The sequence below is a fragment of the Trichosurus vulpecula genome, chromosome 4 (genome assembly GCF_011100635.1).
Source record: "Trichosurus vulpecula isolate mTriVul1 chromosome 4, mTriVul1.pri, whole genome shotgun sequence".
NCBI classification, from domain to species: Eukaryota; Metazoa; Chordata; class Mammalia; order Diprotodontia; family Phalangeridae; genus Trichosurus; species Trichosurus vulpecula.
In genome coordinates this window covers 211,751,834-211,777,979 of record NC_050576.1, presented here as the reverse complement: position 1 = coordinate 211,777,979, position 26,146 = coordinate 211,751,834, and the positions used below count along the sequence as shown (strand labels likewise).

The 26,146-nt window shown below is 35.5% G+C and overlaps 1 protein-coding gene across 3 annotated transcripts in view; it reads left to right on the top strand.

Annotated features, from left to right (window-relative positions):
• The window catches only part of HELZ (helicase with zinc finger), a 287,790-nt gene that overhangs the window by 241,065 nt on the left and 20,579 nt on the right, over positions 1–26,146 (top strand). For all 3 annotated transcript variants that reach the window (XM_036756959.1, XM_036756961.1, XM_036756960.1), the window contains exons 27-29: positions 2,800–3,367; positions 4,279–4,513; positions 8,303–8,813. In XM_036756959.1, the coding sequence (XP_036612854.1) occupies positions 2,800–3,367; positions 4,279–4,513; positions 8,303–8,813 (1,314 nt within the window). The remainder of the gene's footprint in view (positions 1–2,799; positions 3,368–4,278; positions 4,514–8,302; positions 8,814–26,146) is intronic.

The window sequence follows — 26,146 nt, the reverse complement described above, 5'->3', positions numbered from 1 at the left end:
TCACCAATCCAGGGAGCACCAACGTCTCATGCATTCTTTCTGTTAGGCCTATCCACAAACAAGTTCCCCCAGGAAAATTCCTCCCTCTCTCACTCACACTAGCTTCTCTCCCTCAGCTCTGCCCAGCTGTTGCTTCTCACTCTTTTTTAACATTGGGCAAGCCATTCCCACAATGGGCTCCATGTGACTCAGGCTATATCACAGCTGTGAGCTGGGCCAGAGCTCAAAGCAGATCACAGAAGCCTATTAGTGTGTGGCAAAGATCTTCCTATTCTGTTAAAATTCCACTATGTTTTCTGAAAACTGCCTGTTTACTTTGCATGTCTGTATTCAATAAACATTTATTAAAGAATCTACTATGTGCCAGACACTGTGCCAAGCACTGGGGATACAAATATGAAAAAGAAAGTCTCTGCCTTCAAGGAACTTACAGTCTGATGGAGAAAGACAATACACAATAGAAAGCTGAAAAGTGGGGGGGTAGGATGGAGTGGGAGGGAGTACTAGGCGTGAGGGCATGGTGGAGAAGCCAGAGAAGTCCAAAATAAGTGCACCTGGGTGAGAAATGAGAAGATGTGAATTTCAGGATGCCAATACTAAGCTTTTCTCTGGATCCTCTGTTTTCATACCTCTTTCCAGAGCATGTGCTGTACTTTACAGAACCTGTATTTTCATTTTCAATTTTATTAATATCTTTTGTTTTTAGATCACCTTCATTTCCAAATATCTCTTCCTAGCGAGCTTTCCTTTCTAACAATAAATGTTTTAAAAAAGGAAAAAAAAATAAGTAAAATTAACCAACACATGAACCAAATCTGACAGTATATGTATGTCATCTTCCACACCTATAATCTCCTACCTCTCATAAGAAAAGAGGGAGTAGAATCTTTTCCCTTTTTTGTGGACAAACTGGATCATCGTAATTATATAGTGTTTAAGCTGGAGGTTTTGTTGCTTTTCTGTTGACATTATTTTCCTGTTTTTGCTTTCTCTCACTTTGTGTCCCTTTCTATGTCCTTCTGTGCTTTTCTATATTCGTGTTTTTAATGATACAGTAATATTCCATAACATTAATGCATCATGACTTCTTTAGTTATTCCCCAGTCTATGGGGAAATCTAACTTTCTCCCTATTTCTTTGCTACTACAAAAAGGGCTGCTATAAATATTTTGATGTATTATATGGGGCTTTTCTTTCAGGCTTTGCCCTCCTTTGCTCGTATGCCTCGTGGTGGGATGTAGCTTAAAGGATGTGGATATTTTAATGCTTTCCGGAATGGTTAAACCAATTCCACAGCTCTACTAATACTATATTAGTGTGCCACATTAGATTAGGACTTTCTTTATACTATCCTGAGAGCTCCTTGAGAGCAAAGACTCTCTTTTGCCTTTATTTGTTTCTCCAGTACTTAGCATAGCACTTAGCACATAGTAGGCACTTAATAAATATTTGTTGACTGTTTTTCTACAACCCATCAGACATTGATCATTCCCATCTTTTGCCATTTTTACTAATTTTTTGAGTGAAAAGTAAAGCTTTGTTTTGTTTTTAATTTCTTTTATTAATATTGAGCAATCTTTTATATATGTTTATCAATAATTTGCAATTCTTTTGAAAACTATTTGCTTCTAGTCTTTGACCATCATTGGAGAATGTCTCTTGGTTTCTTGGTGTGTGTGTATGTCCGAGTGTATAAAATTTTAGATAGTAGAATTTTTTTTTTGTATGAGGCAATTGGGGTTAAGTGACTTGCCTAGGGTCATATAGCTAGTAAGTGTCAAGTGTTTTGGGATGGATTTGAACTCAGGTCCTTCTGACTCCAAGGCCAGTGCTCTATCCACTTACGCCTAGCTGCCCCTAAGTAGCAGCATTCTATCTGAGATACTTGATGTAAGTATTTTTTCCTAATTGGAAGCTTTTCTTCTTAGGTTCTTAGGAACATTGATTTTGCCTGTGTAATTGAAACGACCTATTTTATCTTTCTCTTATTTGTCTTGTTTGGTTATGGAAATCATATTTTTAAGACTTTGAGGGCTGACAAAGTGGTCAATTATGTTTCTTCAGTGTGTAGAATTTTTTACAGGGAGTTACGGTGTGAATTAAAAGTGAAAATAAAATATGTGATAGTAAAATGTCTTTCTTGACAGTAGTATTCTCTTTACCTAGTATAACTTCTATCCAATTTCTACAGTTGATAAATTAAGCCAGTAAAGGAATACACGCTTTCTTGAATTATATTGAAAGTATTTGGCCAGTGCTAGTGAGTACTATTTTATGTAATGGTAAATATCTTATTTAAAATGCTCTTTGCTTTTCATTAGTAGCTTAACTTTCTAAGTGAATGTATAAAAATAATCCAATTAATCTAAGAGTACCAGAATAAATTATTCTAATATGTAACACTAGAAATTGAAAAGAAAACTCATTTCTGGTATCAAAGTATTTCAAATGAGAGAATTTAGATTTTGAGTATTAAAAGAATTAAATCTTCTGATAAGCCATGCTAGCATGTTAATTATTAGTGCATATAATATAATATATAGCATATAAAGGTATATGTTATATATAGCATAATACATAAAATATAGTAAATGGTATATAAACATACATAATAAAACAAGAACATCTCATATATTGTGCACTAGAACTCACCATGCTTTTTTTTCTCTGTGATCTTACTCTTAATTTTTTTTTGAAAGTCATCACTATATCTAATTGTCTTAAGGTGAATGGTTTGTCCTCAAGCTTTCAAAGTATTGTTAATTTTGTAATTAAGAAATTTCTTTTCATTCTCTTTAGAATGATTTAGATTCAAATCCACAGAACCGAAGTCCGGAAGCTCGCCCTGGTGTTACTTATCCTAATTCCAAATTTCATCGCAAAGATAATCTCAATCCAAGACATGTAAATCTTCATCTTCCTGCTCCCCATGCACAATATGCAGTCCCTCATCGCCACTATCAGCACTTATCCCAGCTACCAAGACAACCATTTCCAGTTCAACAGCCCCCAAATTTAAGTCAGCAGCAGAATCATTTCCCTGAGCAACCAACTCAAATACCACCTCAACCAAACCAAGCAGTCCAGCAGCATAACCACTTGAATCAACAAACTCAGCAGCAACCCTCTCAACTTTCTCCTACATATCAAGCAGGCCCCAACCATTCCTTCTTTAATAATGCAGTCTCTCATCGACCACATTCTCCTGCTATAGATGCAGTGATATCTGAACAGCACCCTCCTCCTATGCTGCAAGAAGTTAACCCTCTGAGATCCATTGCACAACACAACCCAATGATTCCCCCCCCTCACTTGAATAATTTCATTGAAGAAAATCCTCCAGGATTACCACTAGGGGAAGCTTTAGGTAAGCTTTATTTTTATTTTCTTCCAATATCTCTTAAGTTTCACTACTGAAAGTGAAAAAAGATCATTTATCTAATAGCATGTGTCCTACAGGATATTACTTTAAGGGCAGGATTTATTCAGTTCTTTGAATAATTCCACTAAGAATAGATTACTTACCATAATAATCAGGATTGTGTTAATAATTAGTTTTACATAGTCTAGAACATTAGAATATATACAGTTTGTGCCAGATAAAAATTTTAGATGAGTGATTTCATTCACAAGTCTAGGGATTTCTTGCATTGTTCCCAAAATTAATCGTAGCTATTGCTGGATCTTTGTTGGCATTAAAAGCTTTTTTAAAAAATCCACCTCCAATACGAAATGATGAGCAGGCAGACTTCAGAAAAACCTGGAAAGATTTGTATAAACTGATGCTGAGTGAATTGAGCAGAACCAGAAGAACATTGTACATAGTAACAGCCACAGTGTATGATGACTGACTTTGATAGCCTTGGCTCTTCTCCGCAATTCAAGGACCTAAAACAACTCCAAAAGACTCATGATGGAAAATGACATCCACATCCAGAGAAACAACTATGGAGCCTGAATGCAGATCAAGGCAGACTATTTTCTTTTTTTGTTTTGTTTTGTTTTCTTCTTTCCCGTGGTCCCTCTCATTCATTCTAATTCTTCTATACAACATGACTAATGTGAAAATATGTTTAATAGGAATGTATATGTAGAGCCTGTATCGAATTGCATACCATCTTGGGGAGGGGGGAGGAGAGGGAGAGGAAGAAAATTTAAAACTTATAGAAATAAATGTTGAAAACTAAAAATAAATAAATTAGCTTATTATTTTAAAAAAAATCCCCCTCCAACCAACAGTGGGTATGGTTTACATTTTTTTCCTTTTTTTTTACACAGAACGTATACATGGAAATGTGGCCTTAGAAACATTAAGGCAACAGCAAGCAAGAATACAGCAGTGGAGTGAGCATAATGCCTATCTCAGTCAAGGCAGTCTTCCATATCCACACTATCACCACCCTCACCTGCAGCATCTTCCCCAGCAACCAGCAGGATTACATCAACAACCAATCAGGGCAAACTGGAAGCTCGCCAGTAATTTAGAAGATGAAGCAGAAGCAACACATTCAAGGTATTTGAACATTTTTAAAAGTAGCTTCTGAAACAAAAATTCCACCCAGATTTCCTTGAAAATCAAGTCTTTTTATTTTGAGTAGGAGTATTCTTGTGAAGGGGCAGCTAGGTAGCACAGTGGATAGAGCACCCCGCTAGGGTCTGGAAGACACATCTTCCTGAGTTCAAATCTGGCGTTAGACACTTACTAGATGTGTGACCATGGGCAAGTCACTTAACCCTGCTTGCCCCAGTTTCCTCATCTGTAAAATGAGCTAGAGGAGGAAATGGCAAACTACTTCAGTATCTTTGCCAAGCAAACCCCAGATGGGGTCATGAAGAGTTAGAACTGAGAAATGACCGAACATCATTCTTGTGAAAAAATTTCGTACTGTGGTATACAAGGATATATAAGAATATATTCTTCAGAAGTAATTTGGTTGAAACTCCTAGTGATTTCAATTAGCCAAAACACTGTTTTCCAGGTATGGATTATATAGTCTGACAACTACATGTATTCCTGTTTCTTCATCCCCCCACTTCTAGGGAAATATATCAGTCTCCTTGCTCATGTATACAATAAACATTTGTTGAATTATAAAGGATAGGTAGAAACAGAAGTGAAATCAGTGATTAAAATTATTAATTTGTAACTTTAAATGTTATCTAAAAATAGGGAGTGCCATCTCTTCATTATAACAGGTACCTAGGATCATATATCTCCAAGAGTTGTCTAGGACACTGAGAGTTTAGGTGGCTTGGCCAAAGTCACAGTCAATATGTGTCAGAAGTGTTATGCTCACTCCACTGCTGCATTCTTGCTTGCTGTTGCCTTAAACCCATGGTAGAGCTAGAAGGGACCTCAGAAGCCATCAAGTCCAGCCCCCTGTTTTACAGGTCGCATTAAGTGACTTCAAGATTTCACAAACAGGAGGTAGCAAGGTGGTGTAGTTGGTAGAGCACCAGCCTTTGAATCAGGAGAACCTGAATTCAAATCTGGCCTCAGACACTTACTAGCTGTCTTGAGCCTGGGCAAGTCATTTAACTCCAAATGCCTCAAAACAAACAAACAAAAAAAAGATGTCACAAACATTAGATTTCAGATGTGGATTTAGAATCTAGCTATGTCCTTTGACTTCAGAGCCAGGCTGTTTCTCCTATACCTGATTAGATCCAAAGAGTTTTCAAGTCTTGATTTACATCCACAACATCTCTCTCATCTGTCCCCTTCTTTCCGCTCTCACATGGCCACTAGAGGCCCTCATTTTTATAACTTCCTAATTAGACTACCAGCTTTCATTCTTTCTCCTATAATCCATTCTCCACACATTTGACCAAATAATATCTCTTAGAGCCCAAGTCTTACCATGTCCATGTTACTCATTGCCTCTGGGATAAAATAAAAATTGTTCAGCTCTGCATTTAACGCCTTTTAAATATCTGACTCTAGCCTACATTTCTATGTTTATTTCATAGTACTCCCCTTTGCAGGCTCTACATTTCTGCAAAATGAGACTACTTGTCATTTTCTCCTTCACCTGAAATTTTTGGATTTTGGCTATTACATTACTTTGAGTTTTCATTTTGGAGTTTCTTTAGGGGATTAATAGTGGATTTTTAGTTTCTATTTTGATCTTTTGTTTCTAATATATCTGGGTACTTTTCCTTTATAATTCCTTAAAATATGATATATAGGATCCTTTTTTGTTGTTTATGGGTTTTCAGATCATCCCAATGATTCTTGAATTACCTCTCCTCAACTTATATTCCAGGTCAGTTTTTTTTCCTATGAGATATTTTACATTTTCTTCTCTTTTTTTGCAGTCATTTGACTTTGTTTTATTATTTTTTGATGTTTCATGGAGTCATTAACTCTAATTTTAAGTGAATTATTTTTAGTAGGGTTTTGTGCTCCTTTTACCAAGTCGTTAATTCTCTTTTCATTTTTTTTTTCATAGCTTTCATTTGGTTTTAAAAATCATTTTAGTTCTTCAATTTTTCTGTGAATTCTTGTTGGGCTTGTGTCAAATCTTCATTTTTCTTTGAGGCTTTGCTTATAGATGTTTTCAAGTTATTGTCTTCTCTGTCTCTATAATAGCTTTTCATTGTAGAGTTCTTTTTTGCTTGCTCATTTTTCCATCCTCTTCTTGATTTTGGACTTTGTTAGTGTTCATTTCAGGGACTGGAGCAGTAGTGAATGGGGTCTGGCCTCAGCTTCTGTCTTTTTACTTTTTTCTACCGCTTTCACAGCTCAGTTTGGGGACCTGTAAGTTTTCATTGCTTCAAAGAAATATCGTTCAGGAAGAGGTCTATTCACTGCTTTTCTGGTGTGAGCTCTGCAAGTTGGGTCTGTTAGATTGTATGGTGTTGAATTTCAGGACACTACTGCTAGAGTTAGTCACTGTTAGGCAACTGAGAGGTTCTGCAGGTTCAGAGCTACTGAACTGTTGGCTCCCTTTTGGGCCCAATCACCTGCCCTGCTTATTTTACTGTAGGTTTATGTATGCAGTGAAAGGTTTCAGCTGAAGACCTTTCTGCTCCTGGGCTTAGAACCACACAGCTGATTTTCTGGAACTTATTGTTTGTTCAGTACTGAGCTCCAGCCTCACTCCCTTGGACCATTCCTCTCTCCCCTGGGCCTGGAACTGAGTAATAGATGACAGAACACCTGTTTTTGCTCCCAGTTCTGGTACAGATATCTCCCGGCCAGGTACTTCCTACTGTGGAACTCTCCTTGGCTTCCTTTCCATCTTCTGGTGCTAAAATGCTCCTCATCACTACCACAGTGGCTGTCTTGCACTTGTGACTAGCTGCTGCCCCAGTGTCCAGAGATCCTTTTGTCTGTCTTCCTAAGCTGTCCTAGGCTAGAAAAATGACTCACTCTGACTATAGATAATGTTGGCATTATTTCCTGCAATCCCTTTAGCACTTTCAGTCATTTTTCAGTTTTGTCCAACTCTTCATATCCATTTGGGGTTTTCTTGGCAAAGATACTGGAGTGGTTTGCCATTTCCTTCTCCAGCTCATTTTACAGATGAGAAAACTGAGGTAAATGGGGTTAAGTGACTTGTCCAGGATCACACAGCTAGTAAGTGTCTGAGGCCAGATTTGAACTCAGGAGTATGGGTCTTCCTGTCTCTAGGCCCAGTGTAGGCCCCCTGTGCCACCTAGCTGCCTCCTCTTAATGATAGGAGCTTAAAAAATGCTTTTTTGCATTGGGTGGTTTTTATGTCAGGCATTTGAATGATGGGCAGCTTTTCCTCCTCTCCTTTGGGTCTGATGTACCATATGTTTTCTTCAGAGAAGAGAGTGCCTAATGTGGAACTCTTCCTAACAACTTATTTTTTGATTTAGTTTTAAGGAGCTAACCTGTGACATAAAAATTCAGTGACTTGCCCAGGGTCCTATAACTAGAGGCAGGATTTCAATGTGTTTCTTCCTGACTCTTAAGGCCAGTACTCAGTCTGTTTTACAATGCTGCCTTTATCTATTGGAGTAATGACTCAAAAAAACAAAATGATGACATTTATCAAAAATATTAGGGGGAAGGACCTATCTTTTTTCAGTGTTAGGATCATTTTTAGTGTATTTTACCTAAAACTTTTATTTGAAGTACAGTTGATTTTTTTTTCCAATTAATGTACAATTTTATTGAATAGATTTAAATCTAAATTCAGTGCTAAGATTTCATTTGCTTATGTGTATTATTATGCCTATGAATTCATATATGTACTGTTTCATACTTAAAATATTTAATGTGCAAAAGAGTTTTTGTTTCTCCATCGGTATAACGTATTCTTTTTAGCAGGTTTCAAGACTTACTCAGAGAGCTGGCTCATCACGATCAAAATGAAACACGGGAGCTTACTGAAATGCCACCACCTCAGTCGAGACTTCTGCAATACAGACAAGTTCAAACTAGAAGCCCACCAGCAAACCCTTCTTCATCCAATTCAAATCATAGTGGCCACTTTTCTAACTTCAGTGACAGCATCAGAGATGTTGAAATGGCCAACAACACAGCATTTCAGCAACATCTGCCACCCCAAATATATAATCCCTCATTCTCAATACCCTCTGAAAACATTACCCCTCCTCCCTTGAAATACCTGCCACCTGATGGATCCTGGACTTTTGCTAATTTACATCAAAATCACTTAATGGGACAGGGTTTTCACTATGGCATACCACCATTACCCCACAGACCACAACAGAACCCTTTTATACAAGTTCAGAATCAACACGTGGTTGGTCAGGAGCCATTTCACCCACTGTCATCTCGTGTGGTATCTGCTTCTTCGCTCCACAGCTTAGAAGAGGTATAGTTATGTTCTATCCCCTACCCACCCCCTTCACTTATTTATTTCATCATGGAAAGGTAAATACTTAATGATTTCATAACTGTGGTGGTAGGTAGCTACTATTGGATTAATACAGTTTCCATAGGCATATGATTTTTTTGATAGAAGGTATTGAGTAACTTTTGCTAATTATTATTAGACTTCTCTAATTTTCTGTGTTCTCTCCTTATGATCCTTCAGAATTGTGATGTGATCATTATATTTGAACATGAAGCCTTCCAAAGCCTTTTATTACTTCTTTGGAAGGGCATTAGATGATGTGTGGTCGCAGTCCTTTTTTGAGTGCTCTTGCCTTTTCTACTGTGGAAAAACATTTTTTACTGTTTGATTTTTTTTTTCCAGTTCATATCACAGCTCTTAAATCTGAAGAAATTTGAGCTTTCCAAAACTTTTGGAATTTCTTTGTAGTGGTTGATTCCATGGTGTTTTGTTCATTTTGCTAAACATTTCTTTACATAAGACTCATCTATTTCTGCCTTGTAGTGATGGGTTCTGGACTCCGATGATCTAATTCTGTGTTCAACTTTTTCAGGTATTTAATGATAAGTGAAATGAAAATTTTTGAGATAAACCGAATTTCTTCCTTAAAATATTTGTGCTGTTTAGTATAAAATATGTATGTGTGTATATATATGTACATGTATGTGTGTATATATATTAGTCTCCAATTTACTAGTGATAATTTTAATACAGTTTCTATGGCTTTTTAAAATTGGCAAAGTACTTTATACATTTTGTATTCAGCCTGTCCTCAGCTTGTCTTTCTAGCTTCATTGGGTATCACTACCCCTCCTACACTCTGTTTCTCACACATGACACTCCATCTTCTTCCCCATGCCTTTTCAGTGGTGGTCCCCTATACCCAAAGTGCACTTCTTCTTTTCCTCTGCTTTATAAATGCCTTCTCTTCCTTTAAGAAGCAGCTCAAGCACCATCTTTTTCATGAAGCCTTTCCTGATGCATCATGTTTGCTAGTTACTTTTTTACTGAGCTACTTTATAGTTAATATTTTGTATAAACAGTTCTTTACAAAAGAATTGCATTATACATGAAGAATTCTGGAAGAAATCCACATTCCAAAAAAAACCCCCATTATGTTTACTATACAGTACTATGTATTTTCTCTCTCTCCCTCTCTCCCCCCCACCCTCTCCCCTGCCCCCCCCCCCCCCAACTCCTACCCCTTAGTTTGGTGCTCTGGGGCCACCTACCCATACCAAAAAAAAAAAAACCACCAAAAAATCCCCTTAAAAAAACTCCTTCCCCATGAAAGCAGAAGAATGGACATACAGAGAGACTGCTGCCACTGCTGCTAGATTGACGTATTGCCTTGAGACCTCTGGCGTTGAGAGAAGATACCTTTGCCTCTGCTTTAGAAAGATCAGTTTTGATAGCTGAGGGGAGGATGGATTGAAGTAGGGAGAAACTTGAGGCAGGGAGACCAACCAAAAGTCTACTGCAGTACTCTAGGAGTAAGGTGAAGAAAGCCTGTACCAGGATGATGACAGTGTCAGAGGAGAGAAGAGAAAGTATATAGGAGATGTTATAAAGGTAGAAATGACAGGATTAGGCTAAAGTTTGAATATGGGGAATGAGAGCTAGGAGTCGAGGATGCCATATAGGGTGTGAGTTTGGGTGACAGGGAGCATGATGATACCCTTGACAGTAAGAGGGAAGTTATGAAGAGGGAGGGGTCTTAAGGGTGAAAATAATGAGTTCAGTTTTGAATATTATTGAGTTTAAGAAGTCTACAAAGCATCCAGTTTAAGATGCCTGATAGGCTGTTGGAAATATGAGAACGGACATCAGGAGAAGAGATGACGTAACAATATCAAAGGCTACAGAGAACTCAGTAATTCTGAAGATTCTGAGAAAAGGCAGTTAGGTTAGGTAATTAAGGAATTGTTGATAACTTTTTGATAATTGGAAAGAGCAGTTTAAATCAAATGATGAAATTAAAAGCCAGATTGCAGAGAGTTAAGAAGAGAATGAAAAGAAATGTAATGGAGGCTCCTGTTTGCTTATCCAGCCCCTGCATTGTTTGCCTTCTGTTTGCACTCAGGTACCATATGTTTGTTTCTAGCCTCTGCATGTCTCTTGTCCTCTCCTGGGTGGAAATACTAAGGCTGGACATATAGATTTGGAAGCTATCTGCATAGAAAATATCATAGATGTAAGTTTGATTTTATAGGTATCATGTAAACTTTGGAAGTACTAAAGAAGGCAAGAAACAGCAAGAGACAGCTGAATGTTTCAATTTGTAATTGAAATTGGAATCAGTCATTCCAGTAATACTGACACCTTTTGGAGGGTCTCTTCGGCTGAAGAGGTTTCAGATGCCCCTTTCTGCACACCTTGAGCATCCTCTAGACGACATTTTAGATGAACCCTTTTTTGGTGGTTGTCTAGGTCAGTTAGGGTCTAGGTTATTCAGAGTCAGATAGTTGACCAATTGAGCACAGAGCAGGTCCGCAGCAAGTAAAAGATCTAACAATGTTAATGATGTCATCAATTCTCATATGTGTCCTGATTTCTCTCAGATGTTTTTAGTTGAGGTGGCACATCTTAGAACATCATTACAGGTATCATTGAAAAAGGAATCCATACTCTTAGCAATCTCCATTTATTAGATTTTAGAAGGAATAGATTGCAAATTTTAACATTTATTAAATGAACCAGGCTTTCAAATAGTAATGTCTGTTTTTTTTTTTTTTAATAGATCCAGGAGGTTTTTAGCCTTATAGGTTACCATAGGAGTTTTAAGAGCATGTCTGAAACATCAGAAATGGATTCACATACCAAGTAGGACTACATCCTCTGTTGCTTTCCATGAAATAACCAAAACAGCTTCACTGTATTGCCAGATACAAACATCTATGTAATTATTTTCAGGGTGTATTTGGTTCCAGTGATACTTTCCCCACAGTTCTATATCCATTGCTACTGGAAGATAAATATAGTACTCTTGCTGATGAAGAGAACCCAGTCTTAGGTCCTTATACATCTGTACTCAGGTCTGGATTGGTCTTAGGCATTTTAATAATACAGATCCCAGACCAGATGGCATTGAGTACTGGTTATAGAGAAATTGATCCAGGGGATTATTTTTATAATAATTTTATCTCATAAATATAATTTTGTCCTGAAAGAACAGCACATTTATAATACTATCTAGATTTATAAGAAATATGATGGGAACTTGTCCTGCAATTAGAGACACATCAAACTTTTTATGAAGAGCGAGCATCCTTAACCTAGTCTGCAGACTGGCGTTTTATTTCTGTGAATAAAATAACCAGATTAGGGTATGGTTCTTTGAATGGGGAGAGAAGATTTGGCTCTGGAGACAAGTGCTTATATTAGTTGCTCTGCATGCAACACTTCCTCATGTTCTATGCCACTGCAGGCATCACTTGAGCAGTACAGTCACCCAATAGCATAATATCATTTTAACCAGATTGGTAAAATTGGTTACTTGAATTAATGAGAGATGATAAAGTAACCAAGTAAGAATATAGAGAGAGAACATAAGAGGGCTTAGGACTGAAACTTGATGTATACATATTGTTAAGTGATGTGATAATAGATGGTGATCCAACAAAGGAAATTGAGGAACAGTCAGATAAGTTAAGAGGAGAATCATGAGACAGCAGTTTTATGAAATCTAGAGAGGAGAAAAATCCAGCAAAGAGGTGGTCTTTTTGTCAAATTATACAGGAAGATCAAGAAAAATAAAGATTGAGAAAAGGCCATTAAATTTGGCAGTTGAGACATTAATGACTTTGGAGAGAACAGTTTCAATTAAGTGAGATTGGGAAGACAGATGGCAAAAGATTTAAGAGAGCGAGGAAGTGGAGGCAATGAGTGTAGACAACTTTTTGTAGGAATTTGGCTGAGAAAGAGAGAATATATAGTATAATAATTTGAGGAAGACCTTTTTTAATGGATGGGGGAGACTTGGACATGATTGTAGGAAGCAAAAAAGAAGCTATTAAATGGGGAGATTTTGAAGATTGGAGAAAGAGTCATGATTGTGGGGCAATTTGCTGGAGAAGACAGGGTGGGATAGGAGAATGGTTACACATAGAGAGGGTTTGGCCTTTTTTAGAAGGGCCACCTCTGCATTTGCGACTGGAATAATGGAGGAAAGAATGATAGGGTAATATTAGTGTGCTGTGGGATAGGGAGAAGGAGCTTATGGTAAATTGGCTTTGTGTTCTCCAGGAAGAATTAGTCAAAGTCCTCAACTGAAAAGGGTAGAAGAGAGGTGATATGGGAGGCTTGAGAAAAGAAACGTAAGATAGAGTGTGTCTAACCCTAGATTACTCCCAACATCTGTTTCCTTCATTCCTATTCAAGTACTGTTGTATGAAACTGGAGGAAATTATGCAGCTCAACTAATTGGGTCTCCTATAAATTTGTGTATTCTGATTTTGCCTGGGCCTTCATTGCAGCAAGGCAGTTCTATCTTTTTTTTTTTAATTAATTATTTTTTAGTTTACAATACTCAGTTCCACAAGTTTTTGAGTTCCAAATTTTCTCTCCCTCCCTCTCCTCCCCCCTCCCCCAAGACGACATGTAATCTGATATGGGTTCTACATATACCTTCACATTAAACTTATTTTTCCAACAATCAAGTTGTAAAGAAGAATTATAGCCAATGAAATGAATCATGAGAAAGATAAAACAAAACCAAAAATAAAATTAAATTAAATTTTTGAAAAAAGAGAGCAAATAGTTTGCTTCAATCTGCATTCAGATTCCATAATTCTTTCTTTGGATGTGAACAACCTTTTCCATCATGAGTCTTTTGTAGCTTTCTTAAAACCTTGCATTGTTGAGAAGAGCCAAGTCTATCAAAGTTAGTCATCACAGAAGCAATGTGTCTGTGGTTGTGTACAATGTTCTCCTGGTTCTGCTCCCTTCACCCATCATCAGATCATATAAGACTGTCCAGGTTCTTATGAAGTTCATCTGCTCCTCATTTCTTATAGCACAATAGAATTCCATTACATTCATATACCACACTTTGTTTAGCCATTCCCCAATTGATGGGCATCCCCTTGATTTCCACTTATTTGCCACCACAAAAAGAACTGCTATAAATATTTTTATACATATGGGTCCTTTTCTCCTTTGTATGATTTATTTGGGATACAGCCCTAGAAGTAGCATTGCTGGGTCAAAGGGTATGTACATCTTTATAGCCCTCTGGCATAGTTCCAAATTGCTCTCCAGAATGGTTATCAGTTCACAACTCCACCAACAATGCAATAGTGTTCCAATTTTCCCACATCTTCTCCAGCATTTATTATTTTCCTGTTTTGACATGTTAGCCAATCTGACAAGAGAGATGTGGTACCTGAGAGTTGTTTTGATTTGCATTTCTCTAATCAGTATTGATTTAGAGCATTTTTCCATATTACTATAGATATCTTCAATTTCTTCCTCTGAAAACTTCCTGTTCATATCCTTTGACCATTTATCAATTGGGGAATAATTTATATTCTTATAAATTTGACTCAGTTCCCTGCATATTTTAGAGATAAGGCCTTTGTCAGAGACAATAGTTATAGAAATTCTTTCCCAATTTTCTGCCTCCCTCCTAATCTTGATTGCATTGGCTTTGTTTGTACAAAAACTTTTCAATTTAACATAATCAAAATTATCCATTTTGCATTTTGTAATGCTCTCTATCTCTTGTTTAGGTATAAATTCTTCCCTTCTCCATAAGTCTGACAGGTAAACTATTCCCTTCTCTGCCAATTTGCTTATAGTATCAGCTTTTGTATCTAAGTCGTGAACCTATTTTGATTTTATTTTGGTATATGAAGTAAGATATTGGTCTGTGCCCAATTTCTGCCATACTATTTTCCAGTTTTCCCAGCAGTTTTTGTGAAGTAGTGAGTTCTTATCCCAGAAGCTGGAGTCTTTGGGTTTATCAAAGACTAGATTACTATATTCATTTGACTACTGTCTTGTGTACCTTCTACCCTTTTCTAATTCTCTGTTTGGTTCACCACACCAGATATTCCAGACCTTCTCATTTCTTCTCAAAACCCTCATAACACCTGCTCCCCCAACTTTCTTAATTTAATACTTCACATTTCACCAAATACTTCACCAACCCGTCCCACCCGCACCCCAAAATTGAAATTATTTGCTAAGAGCTCTGCCTTCTCTTCTAATCTCACAGCCCTCTAAAATCACTGTCCATTATGTCCTCTTAATTCCAGTCTCCGATGAAGAAGTGACTTTCTACTGGCCAAGGCCAGCCTCTCTACATGCATACACCCATGTCCCATTTCCTCCCATATTTGCCAACAGATTGTCTCAGTTATTATTTACACTTTCTAACCTTCAACCTCTCCTTATCTACTGAATCCTAACTTGTCTATAATCCTCCTACATCCTTAAAAAACTCTTCACTTGATTCTCCCATTCCTGCTAGCTATTATTCTACAATGCTAATTCAGCTAAACTTCTTTTAAAAAATCCTCTATACTCAATACCTCTTCTTTTCTCCTCTCACTTTCTTCTAAGTCCTTTGACTTTATTCCTCTCCTCTCACTGTCTTCTAAATCCTCTGCATTCCACCTTCTGGTCTCATTATTCAACTGAAACTGCTCTTTCCAAAGTTACTGATGTTCTTTTAATTGTCAAATCTTAATCCCAGCCCTCCTTGACCTCTCTGAACCATTTGACTTTGTTGATCACCTTCTGATGATCATTCTCTCCTTTCATATTTTCATACCATTGTTCTCTCAGTTCTGCTTGATTAACTGCTCATTTTCAGTTTTTGTTGGATCTACATCCATGTCATTCCCAATTGTGAATGGCCCCCAGAGCCATATCCTGAGTCCTTTTCTCATCTTTCTGTACATTCTCTCATTTGATCTTGTGAACTCCCATGAGTTCTGTTATCACCTCTATACAAATGATTCTGATATCTATATTTCCAGCTCTAGACCTGTATCCTTCCTGAGATCCATTCCTGCGTCAATAACTGCCTGTTGGCTACCTCTAACTGGATGTGCCATAGGCATCTCAAACCTAAAATGTCCAAGGCAGAAATCATTATCTTTCTCCTCAAGTCCTCCCCTGTTCCAAAAATTCCTAATACAGGCTCATTTGATATCATCCTTACTTCACTCTCACTCACCTTTTATATCTAATCTATTGCCAAATCTTGTTTCTACTTTCATGACATCTCTCATATATGAAGGCTTTCATTACCTCTTTGGAACTGTGATTGGTCATTGTGCTTATCTGAGTTACTAAAATCGTTCAAAGTTCATTATCATTACAATATTGCTTGTATATAAATTGTTCTCCTGATTCTGCTTGTTTCACTTTGCATCCATTTGTATAAGTCTTCCAAAGGTTTTCTGAAATTATCCTCTTCTTCACTCCTTACTGCACAATACTATACTATTCCCGAAGTATCACCTTAGTTTCTTTTCCTCTTTCTCTGATCTCTTTGGGCTGTAGACCTAGTAATTAAATGAATGAGTCAAAGAGTATATGCAGTTTAATAGCTTTTGGGGCATAGTTCCAAATTGCTTTCTAGAATGGTTGGAATAGTTCTCAGCTCTATCAACAATGCTTTAAATTAGTGTACCTGTTTTCACACATCCCTCTGCATTTGTCATTGTCCTTTTTTTCCTCAAAGTGTTACCTCAGACTTGTTTTGATTTGCATTTTTGTAATTATTAGTTATTTGAGCATTTTTTCATGTAGCCATTGATTTTCTTCCTCTGAAAATTGCCTACTTATGTCCTTTGAACATTTATCAATTGGGAAATGGCTCTTTTTCCTGTAAATTTACCTCAGTTCCCTATGTATGTTAGAAATAAGACTTTTATCAGGTCTTATTTCTTATTCCAAAGACTTTTTTCCCTCTAGTTTCCTGCATTGGTTTTGTTTATCTTGATATATGGTTTGAGATGTTGCTCTGTCCTTAGTTTCTGCTAGACTACTCTCTGGTTTTCCCAATAGTTTTTATTGAACAGTGAGTTCTTGCCCCAATGGCTGGAATCTTTGGGTTTATTAAACATTACATTATCGTGCTGATATGCTTTTGTATATTGTATGCCTAATCTGTTTCACTGATCAACCTTTATTTCTACCTAGTCACACATTGTTTTGTTGATTACATCTTTTTACTACAGTTTGAGATCTGGTACTGCTAGGTACCATTCTTTTCCATTTGATATTCTTGACCTTTTATTTCTCTGGATGAATTTTGTTATTATTTTTATCTAGCTTTGTAAAGTAATTCTTTGGCATTTTGATTGGTATGGCACTAAATAGGTAAATTAACTTAGGTAATATTTTAATTTTTACTGTATTGACTCATACCTATGGGGACTTAATATTTCTTCGGATATTTAGCTCTGCCTTATTTGTGTAAAGTATTTTATAATTGTGTGCATATAATTCCTATATGTGTCTTGACTGGTAGACTACCAAATATTTTATACTCTCCAAAGTTGTTTTAAATGGGATTTCTCTCTTTCTCATGTTTTTGTTTGTAATATACAGAAATGCTAATGATATATGTGGATATATTTTATATCCTGCAATTTTGTTGAAGTTGTTAATTTTTAAATTCATTTTTAGTTGACTATCACATCATCTGTAAAAATGCTAATTCCTTCAATCTATTTTTTTTTGTCTTGTTGCTATAGTTAACATTCCTAGTACAATATTGAATACCAATGGTGATAATAGGCTTTTCTTGCTTCATCCTTGATCTTCTTCGAAAAACTTATCCCATTATAGATGCTTCTTGTTCTTCGTTTTAAGTAGATATTATTTATCATTTTAAGGAAAGCTCTATTTATTCCACCATTTTTTAATGTTGTTGTTGTTTTTAACAAGCGTGTGATATCTTGTCAAAAGTTTTTTCTGAATCTATCGAAATAAACATGGTTTTTGTTGGTTTTGTTATTGATGTAGGCAATTCATGGTTTTCTTGATATTGAACCAGACCTGCATTCAGAGTATAAATCCCACCTGGTAATAGTGTATGATCTTTGTGATACATTATTGTGGTCTCTTCACTGATATTTTATTTAAAATTTTTGCATCAATATTCATTTAGGAAATTGGTCAGTAGTTTTCTTTCACTGCTTTGACTTCCTCTGGTTTACATATAAAGACCATATTTGTGTTGTGTGAATTTGGTAGGATCCCTTCTTTACCTATTCTTTTGCCCAAACAGTTTATATAGTATTAGAAGTAATTTTTCTTTAAATGTTTGGTAGAATTCATTTATATATCTGTCTGATCGTTGGTTTTTTTTTCCTTTGGGTAGTTCATTTGTGTCTTGCTCAATTTTGTTTTCTAAGATAAATTTATTTAAATGTTCTCCTTCCTGTTCTGTTAATCTGAACAATATTTGTGTGTAAATATTCACTCATTTCATTTAAATGATCAATTTTATTGGCATATAGTTGGATGAAACCCTAATAATTGCTTTTATTTCTTCCTCATTGATTCTGAATTTGCCTTCCCCCCACCCATTTTTTATATTGGTAATTTTGTTTTCTATTTTTTCTTAATCAAATTTGCTAATGGCTAATCTTTTTTGGGAGGGGGCAGGGCAATTGGGATTAAGTGACTTGCCCAAGGTCACACAGCTAGTACATGTGTCAAGTATATGAGGCTGGATTTGAACTCAGGTCCTCCTGACTCCAGGACCAGTGCTCTACTCACTGCACCACCTAGATGCCCGATGGCTTATCTTTTTATGTTTTTTTTAAACTGCTTCTAATTTTATTTATTAATTTAATGGTCTTTATTTTCATTTTTGTTAATCTCTATTTTGATTTTTATTGGTGGTTTTAATTTGTTGGTGTTCTGGTTTTTTTTAATTGTGTGCCCAATTATTAATCTGCTCTTTTTCTCTTTTATTGATAAAAGAGTTTAGAGATAAAAATTTCCCTGATTCCTGCTTTGACTGCATCCCACAAATTTTTGTACCCTGTCTAATTGTTGTCATTTTCTTTAATGAAATTATTGTATATTTCTAGAATTTATTCTTTGACCCATCTATTCTTTAGGATTAGATTATTTAGTTACCAGTTAATTTCTAATTTACTTCAAAAGCCCTTTTTTGAGTGTAATTTTTGTTGCATTATGGTTAGTAAAAAGATATGTTTAATATTTCTGCTTTTTTACATTTATTTTTGTGGTTTTTTGTGGTTCCTAAATACATGGTCAATTTTGTGAATGTGCTATTATACATAGCTTAGAAATATGTATACTCCTTTATATTCCCATTTAGTGTTCTCCAGAGGCTTAGTATATGTAACTTTTCTAAATTTTTATTTAGGTCATTAACTTCTTTCTTTTTTTTTTAATTGATTTATCATGGTTTCAAAGGGATAAATTGAGATCTCCTACTATTATATTTTTACTGTTGTTTTTTTTTTTTTTTCTTGTACCTCATTTAACTTTTCCTTCAAGAATTTAGATACTATGCCATTTGGTGCATTTATGCTTAGAATTGACATGAATTCATTGTCTATAGTACCTTTTTAGCAAAATGTAGTTTCCCAGTTTATCTCTTTTGATTAGGTCTGTTTTTGCTTTTGTTTTTGCTTTTGCCAAGATCATGATTTCTACCCCTGCCTTTTTTACTTCAAGTATAATATCATATTGTATTCTGTTCCAGCCCTTTATTTTTAACTCTGAATATATCTTTCTGTTTCAAGTATGTTTCTTGGATTCTGGTTTCCTTTTTTTCTTTAGAGGGGGGAAGGCAGGGCAATAGGGGTTAAGTGACTTGCCCAAGGTCACACAGCTAGTAAATGTGTCAAGTATATGAGGCCAGATTTGAACTCAAGTCCTCCTGACTCCAGGGCCAGCGCTCTACTCACTGCACCACCTAGCTGCCCCTGGATTCTGGTTTCTTAGACATCCCGCTCTCCTCTTCCACTATAAAAGTGAATTCATCCCATTCACAGTTATGATTACTGTATATTTCCCTCTGTCCTATTCTCTTGTCTTTCTCTTTTTATTTCCTCCCTCTTAATAGTATGATTTGCCACTGATTAGTGCTTCCCTTAATCTGTCTTATTTTTCCCTTTTTCCTTTACCCCTTTCCTTCCTATTTTTCTCTTGAGTAAGATGTAACACTATACCCAACTATGTGTGTGTATATATATTCTTCCCACTTTTAACCAATTCATATGAGTGAGGTTCAAGTACCATCAGCTCTCCCTACCCCCCACCCTGCCCCTTCTTTGTTGTATTAACTTCTTTTTAAAAATTTTTAATATTTAATACTTTATACAGCAAACTTGCTATTTACTAATAAACTCATGATGAGCTCACACACCCTCTTACAAAATTTCTCAAAGTTTCCCAATATGTCCTTTAAAATGATCAACTTATACCTCAGTAGCAATTCTGTTCATTTTTTGTTCATGGTAAATGATTGAATTTACTGTACTTAAATATTTCCATTTTTGCCAGCAAGCTAAAAACCACCCATTCAAACATGTGCGACCTTCACAATTCAACTAGTAAAATAGAGAATGTTTTTGCATTCAGTCCTTTAACCAGTGTTAATACTTTAAGTGAGTCATAAGAATGACATTGAAATAAAAGACTCACATGTACAGTTATTTTTTTTCCAATAGGTTTAGTGAACACAATTCTACATGATGTGAATTTACTTATACAATAGGAAGAAAAAAGGTGTCTTCATCCAGACCCCTTTTTTTGGTGTTGTCGTGGTACTTATCCGTCCAAACCTCAAGATGTATGTTTAAAAATTTTCACATCCTTTTGAAGGTGATGTTCAGACAAGGGCACTGATACTGAGATGATACTGAGAATGAATAAAGGGGTGAAGGCTATTACATACATGTTAATGATGACTAGTAATTTCTTTGGTTAAATATATAGGTACATTGTATTAACTTTTTTAATGCACCATATTTATGTGAGACAATTTCCCCCATTCTTCCTTTCCCCGCTTCTTCCATTGCATTCCTCTTCCCTACCCATTCTATTTTTCTTTTAAGATACTCCAAACACAACAGAATCACACTGAGGTTCTCTGTTTAATTAGACTCCCTCTGTGGCCCCTGGTGATGATAAAGTTCTGAGGGGCTACGTGTATCTTTTTCCTATATAAGAATGGAAACAGTTTAACATGGTTTAATCCCTAATTTATGTTTACCTTATGCTTCTTTTGACTCTTATGTTTGTATGTTAGATTTTCTATTCAGTTCTTGTCTTTTCTTCAGGAATGCTTGGAAGTTCTCTATTTCATTAAAGATTCATTTTTTACTTTATAAGATTATACTCAGTTTTTCTGGGTAAGTTATTCTTGGTTGTAAGCCTAGATCCTTTGCCTTCTGGAATATCATATTGCAAATTCTACGCTCCTTTTTAGTGGTGCTGCTAAATCTTATATGATCCTGACTTACATGATCCACAGTTGGGACTTGAATCCTTTCTTTCACGTATTTGAAGAATTTTTTCCTTGAACTAGGAGCTCTGGATTTTGGCTGGAATATTCCTAGAGTTTTCATTTTGTGGTTTCTTTCAGGAGGTTACTGGTAGATTCCTTTGATTTCTACCTCTCCGTCTGGTTTTTAGATATCTAGATGGGTTTTATTTTATGATTTCTTGAAATATGACATCTGTGTTCTTTTTGTTTGTTTTCATTGTTCGTGACTTTCATGTAGTTCAGTGATTCTCATATTGTCTCTCCTTGATCTGTTTTACAAATCAGTTAATTCTCCTATAAGATATTTCATATTTTCTTCCATTTTCAGTCTTTTGACTTTGTTTTTATTATTTGTTGACATCTTAGGGAATCATTAACTTCAATTTGGCCAATCTAATTTTCAGTGAGTTATTTTCTTCATTAAGGTTTTGTGCCTTTTTCTCTTTTCATCTGTCTTCCATAGCTCTTTTCCCTTCCCTTTCTTTCCTCCACTGCTTTCAATTGGCTTTTTTTTTTGGAGGGGGGAAGGCAGGGCAATTGGGGTTAAGTGAGTTGCCCAAGGTCACACAGCTAGTAAGCGTGTCAAGTGTCTGAGACTGGACTTGAACTCAGGTCCTCCTGACTCCAGGGCCGGTGCTTTACTCATTTTGCCACTTAGCTGCCCCCTCAATTGGTTTTTAAAATAATTTTTTAGCTCCTTTAGTTCTTGCTTTTATTTTTCTAAGAATTCTTGTTGAACTTTTCTCTGAGCTGCATTTCTCTTTGAGGCTTTGCTTGTAGATGATCTAAAGTAATTTTCTTCTGTGTTTTGTCTTGAGCTTCCCTGTTGCCATAGTAGCTCTTTATTGGTCAGGTTAGTTGTTTTTTTTTTTTAATTTACTCTTTCTTCCAGCTTACTTCTTGACTGCATCTCAAAGAAGAGATTTGTTCAAAGTCACAAACAATTAGTAGTAGAGCCAGGACTAGAATCCAGAATAAGTGTGAACAATATACTAATTTTACTCGTTAAGATTGCATCCTTTGTAGTATTCTGTTGTATGTAAGTATATTTTAGTGGAAAGTAATTATTCATTTCCAAATTATTTTTTCTAATAAGAAAACCAATCTTAGCAAAAAGCTTCACTTTTCTAGATCATTCAAAATCTTGATTTCTAGATTGTCAGAGATTTGAATAGAAGAAAATGAAGTATAATATATAAATACAATCAATGCTTTATTCTTTAAAGTAATTGAAAAATAAAATTTAAAAGTATCAAATTGATAAAAGTCTGTTTTCTTTTGGGCAACTTAATTATTATTCTTTAGAGGTAACTTTTAAATAGCTATGGATAGAACTACTGTGAACTACTCTTTTGAACTATCAAAACTGACATTTTTCCTTTTTAAGGGATGCTTTTTAGAGAGAGTCTGTATTTAGGAACAGAGCTATCTTATATTTCAAGGAGAATAAGAGCAAATAGATTTTCAGTAGCTCAAAATGTCATAGCAATGGGTTGCTTTTTAAGGGATGCTTTCTAGAGAGAGTCTGTATTTAGGAACAGAGCTCTCTTATATTTCAAGGAGAATAAGAGCAAATAGGTTTGCGGTAGCTCAAAATGTCATAGCAGTGTACCTGACACATTTCCCCTCTAATAAAATGTCTTCATTCATGATGATGATAATAGCTAACACTGTATATTTTTTTTTACCTCTTGTTTGAATGTTGTTTTCTTCCATTCTCTTCAGGTTTCTTGAAAATAGTGTTCTTTATAAATTTTAAGCAGCTGTGCATGTGGATAAGCCAAATAATTTTTTGTATGCCTGTTTAAGTTAAAAAAATAATATTTCCATCAAGTAGTTGTTCTTTTCAAGCATATGTTGTCTTGAACAAAACTATGCTTTAGTTTTGGAAAGCGTTAAAGAACTTTTGACTTCAGCATTTTATTGAGCTTTTAGTCAATATTGCTGTATAATTTTACATTGTTTTTTAGATTTTGTTAAGAAAACCCATAGCTACTGCTATTATAGGCTATAATTACCCAAAACACATTGTCATTGTAGTTAATATTGAACATCTTTTTATTGTTTTAGTGAAAGATTATTTTTCCACTAAGTTTCTTCATTTAACTCTACCCATCTGTAGCCTGTAGCTCATCATTATTAAATTTCAGCTATAAAGCCTTAATTTTTAAAATGATTAAAAGTTTCTTCTTTACATCTTTAAAGATTTAGATAACAATTACCATGATATATGTGAATTATTTTTATTCATTGATAGGCATATTTGATACACCTCGATTAATGTCAGAGTTATGGTAACATTTACAGCACTACATAAAATGTTAAAACATGCATTTTTAAGTTGATAGAACTATGAATCTTATACAAAGAATATTCTCTTAAAAACAAAAAACCAGAGGAAGTATGGCACAGATACTTGAAGTAATGGAGAAAGGATACAGTACTTAATCTGGATATGCTTCATCAGTATGCTCTGAGAATTCCAGCTGTCCATATCTATGGACCTGTGATTCTATGAACTTTTAAAAAATGAATGAGATTTTAAGCTAATTATGAGAAAGAAGCTATGTAAATGTAACTTATTATTTTTATTTATTCAACAGGCATTTATTTATCTTAAATTTGATGATACTTATTTTTTTCCAATTATATGTAAAGATAGTTTTCAACATTCACTTTCGTAAAATTTTGAGTTCTATGTTTTTCTCCCTCCCTCCCTCCTTCTCCACTCCCTCCATCTCTTCCCCACTCCCCACTCCCCAATACAGTATGCAGTCTGATATAGGCCATACAGTGCAATCATGTGAAACATATTTCCACATTAGTCAGGTTGTGAAAGAAGAATCAGAACAAAAGGGAACAATCACAAGAAAGAAAAAACAACAAAAAAAATGAAAATGGTATGCTTTAATCTGCATTTAGACTCCATAGTTCTTTCTCTGGATGTGGTTAGCATTTTCCATTGCAAGTTTCTTGGAATTGTCTTGGATCATTGTATTACTGAGAAGAACTAAGTCTATTATAGTTAATCATTGCACAATGTTGCTATGTACAATGTTCTCCTGGTTCTGCTCATTCACTTAGCATCAGTTTATGTAAGTCTTTCTGGGGTTTTCTGAAATCAGCCTGTTCATCATTTCTCATAGCACAATAGTATTCTATTACATTCATATACCACAGCTTGTTCAACCAATTTCCATATGGTCGTCTCCTTAATTTCCAATTCTTTGCCACGACAGAAAGAGCTGCAATAAATATTTTTGTACATGTGGATCTTTTCCCCTTTTTTATGATAGAGACCTAATAGTGGTATTGCTGGATCAAAGGATGTGCACAGTTTTATAGCCCTTTGGGCATAATTCCAAATTGCTTTTCAGATTGGTTGGATCAGTTCATATCTCCACCAACGATGTATTGATGTTCCAATTTTGCCACATCTTCTCCAACATTTATCATTTTCCTTTTCTGTCAAATTAGCCAATCTGATAAGTGTGAGGTGGTATCTCAGAGTTGTTTTAATTTGCATTTCTCTCCTCAGTAGTGATTTAGAGCATTTCTTCATGTGATTATAGATAGCTTTAATTTCTTCTTCTGAAAACTGCCTGTTCATATCCTTTGACCATTTATCAGTTGGGGAATTACATATATTCTTAGAAATTTGACTCAGTTCTCTATGTATTTTAAAAATGAAGCTTATATCAGAAACACTGGCTGTAAAAATTGTTTCCCAGCTTTCTGCTTTCCTTGTCTTGGTTGCATTGGTTTTGTTTATGCAAAAACTTTTCAATTTAACGTAATCAAAATTATCTATTTTGCACTTCATAATATTCTCTGTCTCTTGTTTGGTCATAAATTCTTCCCTTCTCCATAGATCTGACAGGTAAACTATTCCTTGCTCTCCTAATTTGCTTATGGTATTATCCCTTATATCTAAATCATGTACCCATTTAGAACCTTATCTTCAACAAGCATTTATTATGTGTTTGCTATGTGCTAGGGATACAAAAATACAGAAATAGACCCTTTCCTCAATGAACTTACATTCCATTTGGGGAAAACATCCTGTACTCAGGTAGGTACATGCAAGATAAATACAAAGTAGATACAATGTAATTTCTAGTGAGAAGATTTCTTACTGTAGGAGGTATCTCTTAGCTTGGTCCTTTAAGGAAGCTGATGATACTGAGAGGTGAAATTAGCAAAGGATAATATTCTATGTATGTCAAAAGAAAGACAAAATAGAAAAGAGAAGTAAAATGTTATGTAAGGGGAAAATAGTAAGTAGGCCTGTTTGACTGGAAGATAGAATGAGTGAGGGAGAGTAATGTACAAAAGGACGGATGAAACAAGCTGGAGTCACATTCTGAAGGGCTTTTACTAAATAAAGAAGTGTTCATATTTTATCTTAGAGACACTGAAGGATGGATGTGGTCAGACTTGTACTTTAAGAATATTATCTATATGGCCTGGAAAGGTGAAAGACTGGAAGCAGGAAAACCAATTAGGAGGCTATTACAGTAGAGAGGTGATGGAATTTTCATCATTGGAGAGGTGATGAAAATATGCTTACTAGACTCAGGATGCAGCCCCTCTAGTGAAATTACTGTCAGGAAAGGCTATTTCCCCAAAATATACATGTCTTCATACCTCTTACATCATCTAAGCTGGCCTCTGACCTTTTTTGCTAATCTTCAATGTCATATCTATCCAGTTACTTAAACTTTAAAGTAGGAATTCTTAGCCTGGGATCCATGAATGTATTGCCATTTTTTTTTTTTTTTGCGTTGTGAGACTTTCTGAGAAGGGGTCCAGAGGATTCATC